At 36.2% G+C, this 14,592-nt stretch overlaps 1 protein-coding gene across 1 annotated transcript in view; it reads left to right on the plus strand.

The window, feature by feature from the left end:
* Positions 1-14,592, plus strand: part of LOC103593949 (probable ubiquitin carboxyl-terminal hydrolase FAF-X) — a gene marked incomplete at its 5' end in the record, with an annotated part of 125,525 nt that overhangs the window by 18,838 nt on the left and 92,095 nt on the right. Inside the window, 2 exon segments of the mRNA XM_008577090.1 lie at positions 8,642-8,848; positions 12,425-12,561. Coding sequence (XP_008575312.1) covers positions 8,642-8,848; positions 12,425-12,561 — 344 coding nt within the window.

Consider the following 14,592-nt stretch of genomic DNA (forward strand, 5'->3'; position numbering starts at 1 on the left):
AAAAACACTTAGTAGAACACTATAGTTCTCTGGGTTGATGTATGTAGGCATACAGAAGTGAAATTCAGAAGGTAGTCCAAGAGTCCCTGATACCATCTCTGCATTGATGTCATCAAGCTCTTTTTAAGGCATTGTGGCAAAGAAGTTTCCTCTCTAGCTGTTAAGGTTTTTGGAGAATTTGTGGACCAAGTAAAACCATCTGTCATTGTTCTTGAACAAATGTATCAGTAAACACTGGTATCAGAATCATAAGATTTCTTGTTCAAAAAATACTTAAACATTTCTGGTGGTAACTTTAGTTGTTACTAACCACATTAAAAAAATGGCATTTTCTCTTAAAGTGTTGTTTCTTATATCCTATAACGCAACTGTTCCATTTATGAATATATGCCCTAGAGAAACTCATGGATACATGCACCCAGGTATGTGTTTAACATTTTAGCAGAATTATTTGTATTAGCCCCAAACTGGAAACAACTCAAATTTCTTTGAATTATAAAAGAATAAATAAACTATGGAATATTCTTATGGAATACTTTATGACAGTGAAAATAAATCAGAACTTAGCAAATAGACTACTTCCCAATGTAGAGAAACCGTAAAGAAAGGAAGGAAGTAATGTCCTAAAAGAATTGTGGTTGTATCTTGGAAGACAGGACTACAATGAATATTTTTAGGAAGAAATACCCAGTAGGCATCTGAAGTATTTGACTTGGATAATAGTTTAAATGTTGAAGCATTTTGAATTCTGACTTACCAGAATTACTGAGTAAAGGGACTAGGAGTCCATGTTTAAAGCAGGCATTTCATTATGATATGAATCTTTTTGAAATCACTGTGTTATGGAAAAAACAATGAATCCATGAAATCTTCTGTTTATATTATGTGATTTAATTCATTGGAAGTATATCAAAGACAGGCAGGGAAATCAATATTGGGAAATTATTGTGGGTTTCTAAAGTTAATTTCCAATCACTTTTAATTCTGAGGTAACTTCTGAAATAATGATGCATCAAGCTGAAAAGAGAAAAAAATACTAGTATCATGTACCTACTTTTTACTTCAAAGATTGTCAAGATGGTCTAACTATAATCATAACTAAATTCTGTTACCTGTGCATTGCCCTTTTGGCTTATTAGGTGTTTGTTTAATATTCATTAATCAATAACAAGCATTACTTTTTGAGGTGTTGGGAAATCTGTCAATTCTTATGTAGTATGTCAGTGTGCCTTGAAAGATCTTGGGTGCTTTAAGGAAATTATGAAGTATAGGTCGGTAGCAGTTCTTTATAGGTTGCAGCTGAGTAATACCAATTTTATCTAAATATTTCTCTTCAGTTATATATGCTTAAATTCTTCACTCAAACTCCAGTCTGTAAATACCTGAGTTTTCAGTAAGACTTTATCTTCTAATGTGGTTGTCTTAATATACAGCCCTTGCCAGTGTTTATTTTTGCCAGTATTTAAATTTTTGGCAGTATCATGGGTGTGAAATTTCCATTGTGGTATTGGTCTTCATATTCCTAGTATGACAGTAGTTTACACATTTTTGAGCTGTTCTTATTTCCTTTTTAGTGAATGTCTACTCATGTCTTATCCCTGTTTATTTTTCCTATTCACTCATTCCTCATCAATGCTCAGTCCTTGTCCATGGTGTATCAGAAAGAATTTCTTGTAGTTGTATAAGCAATTCGTTTGAATCAGGATCTGAATGTATTTCTTACTGTATGATTGGTTGTTGTGTCTTTTAACTCTCCTGTATCTTTTTTTGTTCTTGTAAGAAAATCTGTATTGTTAACAGTTTTTGTATTTCTTTTTTTAAGGGTATCTTTGTAATTCCAGAGGAATTAGAAGCAAGCACTAAAGTTGTTTTCTAAGAAATCCCATATTTATCATTTTGAATTGCTAAAATTTTTATAGCTTTATATATTATATTTAAGTTTGGTTTTTTTAAGTGTGTTAAGCTTGTTTAAGTGTGAGACTTGGACTGAAGTTCATTTTTTTGTCCACTGCTTCCAGAACCATTTGATGTAAGGCTGTCTTTCATCTCTCCTTAGATTGTCCTTGTACCTTCATCAAAAATCTGCATATTTTGGGCCGGCCCGGTGGCGCACTGCTACAGTGTGCCACTTAGGAGTGCGGCGGCACTCCCGCCGAGGGTTCGGATCCCACATACAGACCGGTTCCCACTCACTGGCTGAGCGAGGTGCGGGCGCAGCACCGAGGGTTGCAATCCCGTTGCTGGTCCCGGTCCGGTAAGGGCGCGACACTGAGGGTTGCGATCCGTTGCCGGTCACGAAAAAAGACAAAAAGGAAAAAAAAAAAATCTGCATATTTTGTTGGACTGTTTCTAGATTCTCTGTTTTCTTCCATTGGTCCGTGTCTATGCCTCTGCCAGTACCACATAGTCTTGATCAGTGTAACTACGTAAGTCTTGAGATTAGTTAGACAGGTTACTCTTACATTGTCTTTTTCAAAATTGTTAAAATGTTCTGATTCCTTTGCTTTCCATATAAACTGTAGAATAATCTGGTCTATATCTATGAAAAGTCTTGCTGGGATTTTAGTAAGAATGCATTAATTCTATTTATCAGTTTGGGGAGAATTGACATTTTTTGCTGTCTTGAGTTTTAGATTGTCCTTGTACCTTCATCAAAAATCTGCATATTTTGGGCCGGCCCGGTGGCGCACTGCTACAGTGTGCCGCTTAGTGCGGCGGCACTCCCGCCAAGGGTTCGGATCCCACATACAGACCGGCCACTCACTGGCTGAGCGAGGTGCGGGCGCAACACCGAGGGTTGCAATCCCGTTGCTGGTCCCGGTCCGGTAAGGGCGCGACACTGAGGGTTGCGATCCGTTGCCGGTCACGAAAAAAGACAAAAAGGAAAAAAAAAAAATCTGCATATTTTGTTGGACTGTTTCTAGATTCTCTGTTTTCTTCCATTGGTCCGTGTCTATGCCTCTGCCAGTACCACATAGTCTTGATCAGTGTAACTACGTAAGTCTTGAGATTAGTTAGACAGGTTACTCTTACATTGTCTTTTTCAAAATTGTTAAAATGTTCTGATTCCTTTGCTTTCCATATAAACTGTAGAATAATCTGGTCTATATCTATGAAAAGTCTTGCTGGGATTTTAGTAAGAATGCATTAATTCTATTTATCAGTTTGGGGAGAATTGACATTTTTTGCTGTCTTGAGTTTTCTAGTCCATGAATGCTATATACTTCATTGATTTAGACTTCTGAATTCTTTCTTCAGTGCTGTAGTGCAGTTTTCAGCATACCAATCCTACACGTTTTGTTAGTTTACACTTAAGAGTTTAAGTGTCGTGGGAGTTTTTTCAGTAATTGTAAATGTTTATTTTTAATTCTGATGTCTGTAAAGTTTATTACTACCACTACTGTATAGAAGCATTTGATCTCTTGTGTATTTTGTATCCTGCAATCTTGTTGAAGTATTGGAGCCTTAAGCTTTTTTCTCCTGAGTTTCCTTGGGATTTTCTATATAGAAAATTATATTGTCTGTATATAGGAAGGGTTTTGTCTGTATTGTCAGTATATAGGAAGAGTCCTCCCAACATGGACGCCTTTTATTTCCTTTTCTCTCCTTATTGAACTTGCTAGAATTGCTGCCGTAATGTTGAAAAGAAGGGGCTAGAATAGACATCTGTGCCTTGCTCTGATCTTAGGGGGGAAAAAGTATCAGAGTTTCACTACTAGAAACAATGTTAGCTGTTCCTTTTTAGTAGATGCCACTAATGAGGTTAAGAAAGTTCCCCTCTATTCCTCCTTTTTCAGAGTTTTAGCCATGAACTGATTTTCTGGTTATGTGGTTTTTTTTCTACATTGATGGACATGATTGTGTGACTTTTATTCTTTTCCCTGTTAATGCAGTGTATTATTGTGATTGTTGTCAGATAACTGAATCAGCTTTGCATCCCTGGAATAAACCATACTTGGTCATGTTGTATTTTTTTTTTATGTGTTGCTTATACACTACTTATATCTTATTAAGGAATTTTGCATCTATAATTTGTGTACAGCAGTCCATAGTTTTTGGTTTTTGTGTTTGTCAGGTTCTGGTATCAGGCTTTACTTGCTTTTCAGAAAGAATTATATAAAGTTGATGTGATGTCTTTAAGTGTTAGGTAAAATTTTCCACCGAAACCATCTGGGTCTGGTAATTTTGTTTTGGGGAGTTTTAAAATGATAAATTCAGTTTCCTTAATAGTTATAGTTCTGTTTAAATCATCTGTTTCTTTAAGTGTTAGGTAAAATTTTCCACCGAAACCATCTGGGTCTGGTAATTTTGTTTTCGGGAGTTTTAAAATGATAAATTCAGTTTCCTTAATAGTTATAGTTCTGTTTAAATCATCTGTTTTATATTGGTTGAGTTGCAATAACTTGTGTTATTAAGTAATATGATGCATTTTGTCCCTCGTCAAATTGTGTTTTGTATCTAGTGTTCCCTGTTATCCTTTGATGTCTGCAGAGTCTGTAGTGATGGCTTTGTTTCATTCCTTATACTGATAATTAGTGTATTTTTTCTTTGCTCATTTTGTGAGAAATTTGTCTAATTATTGATCCTTTCAAAAAACCATGTCTTTGTTTTATTAATTTTCTCTATTTTTATGTTTTCAGTGATTTTTGTTCTATTCTTTAATGTTTCCTTTCTTCTGTTTGCCTCCAGATTATTTTGCTCTTTTTCTAGTTTCTTGAAGTAGGGATTTTGTTAGGTGTGATACTTGGATTGAGATTCATTTTTTTGTCCAGTGCTTCCAGCATTTAAGAATTTCCTCTTTTTTTAAATCTATGCATTTAGTGCTATTAATTCCCATCTTATCACTGCTTTCATATATTGCATATATTCTGTTAATTTTTGTATTTTGTTGTTACTTATGTTAAGTCAATTGCATTTTAAATTTCTATTAAGATGCGTCTTTGACAGTATAGAACTAAGACTTCAACACAAACTAACTTTTTCTCTCATCTTAATGTCACTGATTTATAGTTTGATTCCAGTGTAGCTGGAACATACTTAGTATGATTTCCATCCTTTTAAATTTGTGTATGTGTATTTTATGGTCCAAGATATGGACTACGTTGGTATATTTTAAATGGGTACTTGAAAAAAGGTATGTCCTGCTGTGGTTGGGTTGAGTATACTGTAAGTGTCAAATAAATCCTTTTGTTTGATGGTCTTGTTGAGTTCTTCTGTGTCCTTGCTGATTTTCTGTCTAGTTGTTCTGTCATTTGTTTAGAGAAGGGTGTGAAGTCTCTATGATTTTGCCTGTTTCTCCATTGAATGTTATTTGTTTTGCCTCACATATATTGTAGCATATCCATTTTTGTGCATACAGATTTAGAATGGCTATGTCTTATTAATGGATTGGCCTTTTTTCATTATGTAATATTTTCTTTTTTTTTGCTCTGAAATCTGTTTTATCTTTTATTACAGTAACTACAACTGCTTTCCCTTATTTTTCACGATATACATATCTTTTTGCATCATTTTAGTTTCAACTTGCATATTTCCTTATGTCTAATAATATAAATAATCTCTGTTAATTTCTGCCTTGTAACAGATGTATTAAGGCCCTTTATGCTTAATGTAATTATTGGTATGTTGGGGCTTAAACTTGCTATTTTATTTTTGTGTTCTGTTTCTCTCTTTTTTATTTCTTTGTTTTTATTTTTCTGCCTTCACGTGTTACTTGAACATTTTTTGGATTTCTGTTGATTTAAAAAAAAATGCATTGCATTGTCTCTTTGTATAGTTGTATTGCATTATCTCTTTGATTCTCTTAATGTTTTTGATAACTCTCTTACATCTGTCATGTTGGTGTTGGCATCTATCAGCTGTCTTCACTCATTTTGATACCCTTCTGATTCTTGCTATTTTTAAGTAATTTTCATTTGATACCCGAAGATTTTCATATTATTTTATGAGACGGATTATTTAAAGCTTGTTTTAGTTGTTTTGTTCTGGCACCACTCAGACAATGGAAGGGAGGGATGCCCTTGGTACCTCCCAGGTGGTGGTAGAACTCCAGGTTTTCCATATCACCTAATGGGACATTTCTTACTACTGTGATGTGGCTTTCTGATGTAATACATACTTCCTCCATGGTGGGGGTGGTTTTATCAGTGCTGGATGATAGTGAAACTCTTAACTGTACTAGACCTCCTGTGGTACCACTGTAGCAGGGATCAGACAAGGGCTCCTTGTTGAGTAGTGGTAGAAATCCCAGCTCACTATATTTGGCCTTCTCTTTTATCCCCCTATAGGTGTTGGCATACATTCTTACAACCTAATGAAGTCTAGGCTCTCTTCTCAATTATTTTTTATATGGGGAGGAAGCATGTTTTTTCTGTAGTGTTTGTTTAGGGCCGGTCAGCTATTTTTTAAAATTTTCTGTTGTGGTAGGTTGTGCCTTTCTGATCTGTTGGCTATAGAAGTAGTTTTGGGGGATTTTTCTTTTCTGTACCCCACTAATGTTTCTAGGTTGCTGGCTTTTCCAGCTTGACGTATGAAGTATTTGAAACAAAAGAAAATTCAGCAAACCTAACTGTCTTGTCTCCTTGAGTTTTGAAGTTTCCAGGAGGTCTGCAGTTTTCTTTTACTTTTCAGGGTCATCCTTCTTCCCTATAAAAGTTTATGAGACTACTTAGAATCTTATGCTTGTTTTATATATAATTTTCAGAAGATTTAGTTGTACATAGTGGGAAGAATAATGAGAAATATATCCCATCTTCTCAAAAGCAGAACGATTTTAGTTTTTATTTTATTTTATTATTCTTTAAAGTTTATTAGTATTATTATTTTTTACATCTATGATATTGTTGTGGAGCAGTTGAGGGGGAGAAGGAGAGGAAAAGAGGAAAGGAAATAATGGTGAGAGAAAGAGGAAGGAGGAAGAAGAGCAGGGTTGATGCCTGTGGCATCCCCCTCATTCCTGCAAGGGAGACCAGGGGGCTACCAAGCAGTGGCTTGCTCATTGCTGGGCTGGGGACAGATGTCAGAGGGGTGTGGTTGAAGCTCTCACCCCCCATCACCCTAGCTCAGGGGCCTGGGACATTCCCTGTAGCAGCTTGGTGGTTGTTGCTGGGCTGGTCATGGGTGTCAGGGGTCATTGCTTTGGCCCCCAACCCTCCCCCTTCCCTGGCTTGGTAGCACAGAGGACTTCCAGTCCTTCTAGGTATTATAGGTGTTACTTGGTGATGTAAGCCTTTTACTGGTCATTATCAAACTTTGTCTCTGTTCTGTGGGTATTTTGTTTTTTCTTTCAGTTCTGTGTTGGATTATTTGCTGTTCCTACCACTTAAAGATCTGTATTGGAACTAATTTGTTTTCCTTTGCTTACTCCTCAAATGGGGGAACTTCCTGTGTGGACCAGCACTTGGGCTCTGTGGTTGAGCTAAATTGCTGCTTTGCTGCTGATTGCCTGGGGAAGGCTTTTTGTGCAGCTTAGGTTTTAATGATTAACTTTAGAGGTACTTCCTGCTCTCATCTGGTACACCTGGGTTATGAAGAAACTCTGGTCTGGGCCTGAATCTTTTCAGCAAACCGCACCCCCCCCCCCCCCCCCCCCCCCCCCCCCCCCCCCCCAGTTTCCACTGGGTGGGCTTATGCTGATTACCGGGCAGATCAGCTGTCCTTGCTGGTCGCCAGTGTTCTTCCAGTGGGCCTGTCTCCCGCACCACCCTTGCTTCAAAGACTTCCCATGGGACAGGAGTGCACCAGTCCCTTGCAATGACTCAGTGGCCTCTGAGTGGCTCCTTTTTTTCAGTTGTTGCAGCTCGTTGCTCCTGTGTGAGTCTCTGGGAACCCTATTAGTAGTCTTGCCGTCCTGGGGACCACCAAGGCCCTTTTCCCCCCTGCAGCCTCCAAGCAACTTCATCCAAAGGGCACAGCTGTGGCTTTTGCCAGCTCCTGCTCAGTGCACTCACCATCTCCAGCCTTGAAGTGGCTAGGGCTTGAGATGTTCAAATCAATTCTTTCTCTCATTGTGGCATCTCCCACCTTCATGCTCTCCCTAGGTCTCTCCTCCTCTTCCCCTGAGCTCTAGTCGCCCTAGCTTGGCTTTTTAATAGTTGTAAATTGGTTGATTTGTGGGAGAGGGTGTTGCTGGGGATCATATTCTTCGCCATCTTGACTGGAAGCTAGTGATTTCAGTTTTTTAAAGAAGCATTTTATCTCATAAATATAGGTAGCATATGTTTATTATTTCTTTTTAAATTTATTATTTTCTTTATCAGTAACAGAATTTTTCATAAATTTTTTATCTGCATATGTTTGTTTCTTTTTAAAAAATGTTTAATACACATTACTATATGATATGCTCTCTTTAGCATTTTGAGCCAGGTATTTTTTATTGATTTTTAATTATTTAACATTAAGTCAGAAGTAACAAGAGTTTAAGTTGTAAATAGAGATTTTTTTGCTGTGATTTAGATTAGTGTGTCCCTTGAACACTGCTTTTCTCAAAGGACATTGGGTAATCTAGTGTTCATTTGTGCTGTTGGGATATGTGTGTGATAGTTGAATGTAGTTTACCCAAAGATATAATAAAGTAGCGATGACCTAATACAGAGAAATGTATATATTAGGTGATATTTATATCATTTAAATTATTTTTTAGGCAAGTTGGACAAATGCAAGTAAGAGGCAACGTGAAAAGCTACTTGAGCTGATATGTCGTCTTGCAGAAGATGATAAAGATGGTGTGATGGCACATAAAGTATTGAACCTTCTTTGGAATCTGGCCCATAGTGATGATGTGCCAGTAGACATCATGGATCTAGCTCTCAATGCCCACGTAAAAATATTAGATTATAGTTGTTCCCAGGTATGGGAGTGCTTCTTTACTTTATTTTTCTGACTTCTTTCTCTCATAATAACTTAGTTACAGGGTAGTTCCTGTTTATTCTGTCATTTTTTTTACAGTAATTTCGAGGAATTGGCTTACTTTGGACATGTAAGCCTGGCTCCCTCCCACTATGCCCATATTTTTCAGCAAGTTTTCATGTATCATCCACCAAGCATTTTTACTTCCTTGAGAGAAAGATTTTTATAGGCATAGTAGTTCATCGTAGTCATACTATTTTAACTATATGTCACTAAGGTAGATCATAAAGAACTAAAGCTGATACAAAATTTGGATGTGGATATATGGTTTGATTTTAATTGCTCATAAGAAGTTAGTAGAAAACAGAGGTCATTATTGGCTTCCCTATGAGCAAGGTACAGCAGCTTCCCAGTGTTTAACTTATGTCATTTACATTTACTGATTTTAAGTACAGTACTTTCTCTGTGTCTGCAGTTTCCACATCTGCAGATTTAACCAATCACAGATTGAAAAACATTTGGGTAGGAGGAACAATAAAAAATAAAACAATAAAAATCATAAAAATAAAAAATAGAGTGTAATGATTATTTATACTGTGTTCACATTGTGTTAGGTATTATAAATAATCTGGAGATAATTTAAAGTATATGGGGCTGGCTGGTTAGCTCATTTGGTTACAGTTTGTTGCTGATAACACCGAAGTCATGGGTTTGGATCCCCATACTTGCCAGCTGCCAAAAAAAAATAAAAATAAAGAATGTGGGAGGTTGTGTCTAAGGTTATATGCACACATTATATCATTTTTAAAAAGGGACTTGAGCATCTTGGATTTTGGTATCCACAGGGAGCTTTGGCACAAATCCACTATTGATACAAAAGGACGACTGTATTTATTTGTATACTAATATTATGTATAATCTTAGACTTGTTTCTGGGTTTTTGTCAGCACTGGTTTGCATCCTTATAATAGATCAGTTCAAGAATTTAATAAACATGTAGACTCTTTTTAAAAAGTAAAGGTCTTGGTAGGAGTGCTCTCAGTTTCTGGAGAGCAGGCATTTTGTTTTCATTTGGACTTGAATTTAGTCAGGTCAAGCAAGGTCAAGATGATGCTCATAGTTTTGAAAACCATGTAATTGTGAAGGTTCAGAAATATTTGCTGAACTGATTGCCTTCCCCAGAAAAGGACTGTCATATACACACATGTAATTAGGTAAATAAATTGAAAGGGGAATATTCTTTTTTTTTTTTTTTTGTCTTTTTTACTGACCGGTAACGGGATCGCAACCCTCGGTGTTGCGCCCACACCGCGCTCAGCCAGTGAGCGGGAACCGGTCTCCACATGGGATCCGAACCCTCAGCGGGAGCGCCGCCGCTCTCCCAAGCGGCGCACTCTCCAGTGCGCCACCGGGCCGGCCCGAAAGGGGAATATTCTTAACCTGGGTTAATTTTTTTTTTTTTTCCTTTTTGTCTTTTTTTGTGTCCGGCAACGGATCGCAACCCTCAGTGTCGCGCCCGTACCGGACCCGGACCGGCAACGGGACCGCAACCCTCGGTGTTGCCCCCGCACCTCGCTCAGCCAGTGAGCGGCCGGTCTGTATGTGGGAGCCGAACCCTCAGCGGGAGCGCCACCGTGCTTCCCAAGCGGCGCACTGTAGTAGTGCACCACCGGGCCGGCCCTTAACCTGGGTTAATTTTTAAAATGAAGAAAAGTCATATACAGTCTGTGGACTAGTTAGTCAAAACTGTTCATGTAAGGGCCGGCCCGGTGGTGCACTGGATAGTGCGCCGCTTGGGAAGCGCGGCGGCGCTCCCGCCCGAGGGTTCGGATCCCACATACAGACCGGTTCCCGCTCACTGGCTGAGCGAGGCGCGGGAGCGGCGCCGAGGGTTGCAATCCCGTTGCCGGTCCCCGGTCCGGTACGGGGGCAACACTGAGGGTTGCGATCCGTTGCCGGACACGGAAAAAGACAAAAAAGACAACAACAACAACAACAACAAAAAAAAACTGTTCATGTAAAATTGACTTTATTTCAATTCTGAGGAAGACATAAATTAAAATTTATCATAGCTACTGTCCTTTACAAATAAAGACAACGAACCTTTTCTCTCAATAGTGGATAATGCATTGGATTTGCAATAATGCATTTGGAGCTCAATAATGCAGATGTATTGAAGAAAAAAACCTCAGTTGGGTTATTTGATCATATTGACAATGTTCTGGTACACTTGATTCCAACTATTCAGCATGCAAAATTGTTCTGAGGATTGTGAGTTTAGCTATTTAAATACAGAAGTGTTACAGAGAATCAAAGCAGTTTACTTGTTATAAATGCTCAACTAGTATTAACTAGTTATTCATACTATTGCTTGGCACACTGTCTTGTACCTTGCTGCATTAATAGATACTAGATGTCGCTAAACTTATTATAAGCATTTTGCCTTTTTCAACTTCAGCCTGTATTTGTTGATGTTATAGAAAACATCATAAGTCTGCCACTTTGCTTGCCTTCCCACCCAAAGTGCTATTAAGAGTCATGGCAAATTAGGTATTTACGTACAGATACTTAAAAACCCTTAAAAATGTGCAGAGAATTCAAAACAGTAGTTACACATCTAGAAATTTTTCTTAGGAAATGAAAACAATACCGTATGTATAGACAAAGACTTTCTTTATTGTTTGTACAATCAAACTGCCTATATTTATGAATGCTGTCTACAATGTACTGTGTACAGCCTTTAAAATAGCTTATCGATGGGGAAAGAAATATACAATATTTTAAGAAAAACTCAGCATGGGCCCAGTTTTTCTAAAAAGGGTGTGTGTATGCTTGCAAAAATGTCCCCCCAGATGAAGTGTTAAGCAAACACACAGTATTGCCATTTCTTCCCCAAACATGCGTAGAAATGGAATCATTCCAACTAAAAATTTGTTAGGTTCCCAAACCTGAATTTCTGATTACTAGCTGTGTAGTTAAAAGATTGAAGCAGGAAACCATGAGAGAATACTTGAAATAAATTCATTCTTAAAATATTCTTAATTTTCCTTTAAGTAAATACTTGTACCTGTTTTCTGAACCTTTGTATGTATATTGATTGGTTTTTATTTTGATGAATTATTTTTACTTGTAGAATTACTGTAGTATTTTCTGATGAAATTAAATTTTTAGTGTTCCTTCATTTGATTAGAAAATTGTGCTAAAAATCAAGCCCGTATATGGTAATAATTGGCATTGTATTTTTGCTAAATTTTGTAATATGATAGAACCTTACAAAACACTGAGTGAAATGCAGTGCCGATATTCCAGCAAACATTTTAAAAGACACTTCCTCTGAATGTGCCTATGCTTGGGAATTGTGTCTTGGTGCAGGTATATCTAAACCCGTGGAAAATTGACTTTGCAGTAGTGGTTTACATTTTACACTTTTAGTGAGGATTTCAAAATAAAAATAGTCAAAGCAATTTGTTTTATTCAACTATTACAAAGCTTTTCTATTTTATAATTCTTAAAATAATTTGAAGGTAGAACTATATTACTGATTGATATAAAGCATAAATTTTTTTGTGTCTGTAAGGATCGAGACACACAAAAGATCCAGTGGATAGATCGCTTTATAGAAGAACTTCGCACAAATGATAAGTGGGTAATTCCTGCCCTGAAACAAATAAGAGAAATTTGTAGTTCGTTTGGTGAAGCACCTCAGAATTTGAGGTAAGGCTTTTAATACAGAGAATTTTCTTATTTTTATTTATGTATTATTGTTGAAAATATCAGTATCAGTAAAAACAAATTTTGAAGAATGAAAACTAGAGTGAAAATTCAGGAAGCTTAGAGAAGAGTGTTTGGAACAAAATGAGGATTCTCGATTGTATTCAATTCCTTTGTATTTTGTAACAAATGGATTAAGTTAATATATCCAATATTACATAGCAATTAAGTATCAGAGCCAAGATACTGCCATTGTGCTCTTAGTTTTGAATTGGATTGTATTCAATTCCTTTGTATTTTGTAACAAATGGATTAAGTTAATATATCCAGTATTACATAGCAATTAAGTATCAGAGCCAAGATACTGCCATTGTGCTCTTAGTTTTGAATTGTCTCTGACTTTCAGCAGATAGATTAGACATTATGATGCTATGTGTTGTATTTATCTCACCCCTAATTTCATTTTACCCATTCTAATGTTTTTCTGTCTTTGGCCCAATAGTCATCAAAGTCCCACTTCATAGTCTTTATACAGTCTTTGTTATTTTTTAAAATTAATCTAATCTAACATATTTTTACTTTTTTTATTAATTGTAGATTACATACAAGAGAATACTAGTTTTCAGAGTGGGGAAACACCTCTTTCTGGGGTTTTAAAATTAAATTTTAAAGATAAAACTAAAAAGCAATTTAAATTCTGAAAGATGACCAGACTTTGTTTAAATATATTTTTAACTTATATTTTAGCTAGATATTTTTAAAATAGCTAATTTTAAGTGTTTGGTCTTAGATGCTAAATTGTGATTGTTGGAATAATTTATTCATTTGTTTTCTTTAATGTATTTGGAATTAATGACATAAAAAAATAACATGGAGAAACTCATGGAGAAAACTGTGTAGTCACAAGAATATTCATAATGCAATTAAGATTCCTGGTAGTGAACGCCATGTTTTTCTTAGTAACAGTGATCCTAGAAAAATTCTCAAATCTTTTAGAAATATTTTTCTTATGTATTATATGATTGCTGAGATTTTTCTCAGCTCTAGATACGATTATGCCCTAAAACAGTATTTGTTTAATAGAATTTTAAATGCCATATACATATATATATATGTTTTGATTTTTCAAGTTAATAGTGACTCTATTCTTCTAATATTGGAAAAACTACATGAAATTGGAAAACTTCATGGGGCTCAACACTGTAGAATACACATAGTGTTTATTTATGAAAAGTATAATTTTGATTATGTTTGACTCACAGTATGTACCTTTTGTCTTTTATCAAACATGTCCATTTTCCATTTGTAGATAGGTGCATTAGTACATGTATTTTCCCAAGGCTGGTGACTCCATCACCAGAAGATTAATGATTGTAAGGAGTTCATTCGTTTTATTGAAAATGATAAAATGGGAAGGAAAAGGGATCATATCTTTCCCTTGATACCAAGGGGCAAAACTGCCTGCAAACTTAGTGTTTTAGAATGTATCTTGGGTGTCTAACATTCTTAATCATGTAATGCAGGTGTTTTGATACTACACGTTGAGTATACTTTATGTGAAATAGATGGGTTGAGAAATGTTCTGGATTTGGGGTTTTTGGGGGATGGGGTGTGTGTGGAATATTTGCAGAATACATACCAGCTAAGCACCCCTGATCTGAAAACCCAAAATTTGAAATGCTCAAGTAAGCGTTTCCTTTGAGCAGAATGTTGGGGCTCAAAGGAAACGCTCAAAGGAAATGTTTGGATTTTGGAAAATGAGAGATTTTGGATTTTCAGATTAGGAATGTTCAAACTGTAGTATATTGAAGAATACTGATAGTTTTCATGTAAAATAAAGGTATTGAAACACATTCTTTTTGAGGCATGGATTGATTATTCTCTTTCTGTTTGATATTTTGTTATTTAAGGGAGTATATTGACCACATTTTATTAATATTGTTACTAATGTAAAATATTTAAAAATATTAAAGTAATCACTAGAATTTAGTCTCTAAACTCTTAATCTCAGCAGTTTTCATTTGCCTAATTATG

This window comes from Galeopterus variegatus, unplaced genomic scaffold (genome assembly GCF_000696425.1).
Source record: "Galeopterus variegatus unplaced genomic scaffold, G_variegatus-3.0.2 Scaffold1448, whole genome shotgun sequence".
NCBI lineage: Eukaryota > Metazoa > Chordata > Mammalia > Dermoptera > Cynocephalidae > Galeopterus > Galeopterus variegatus.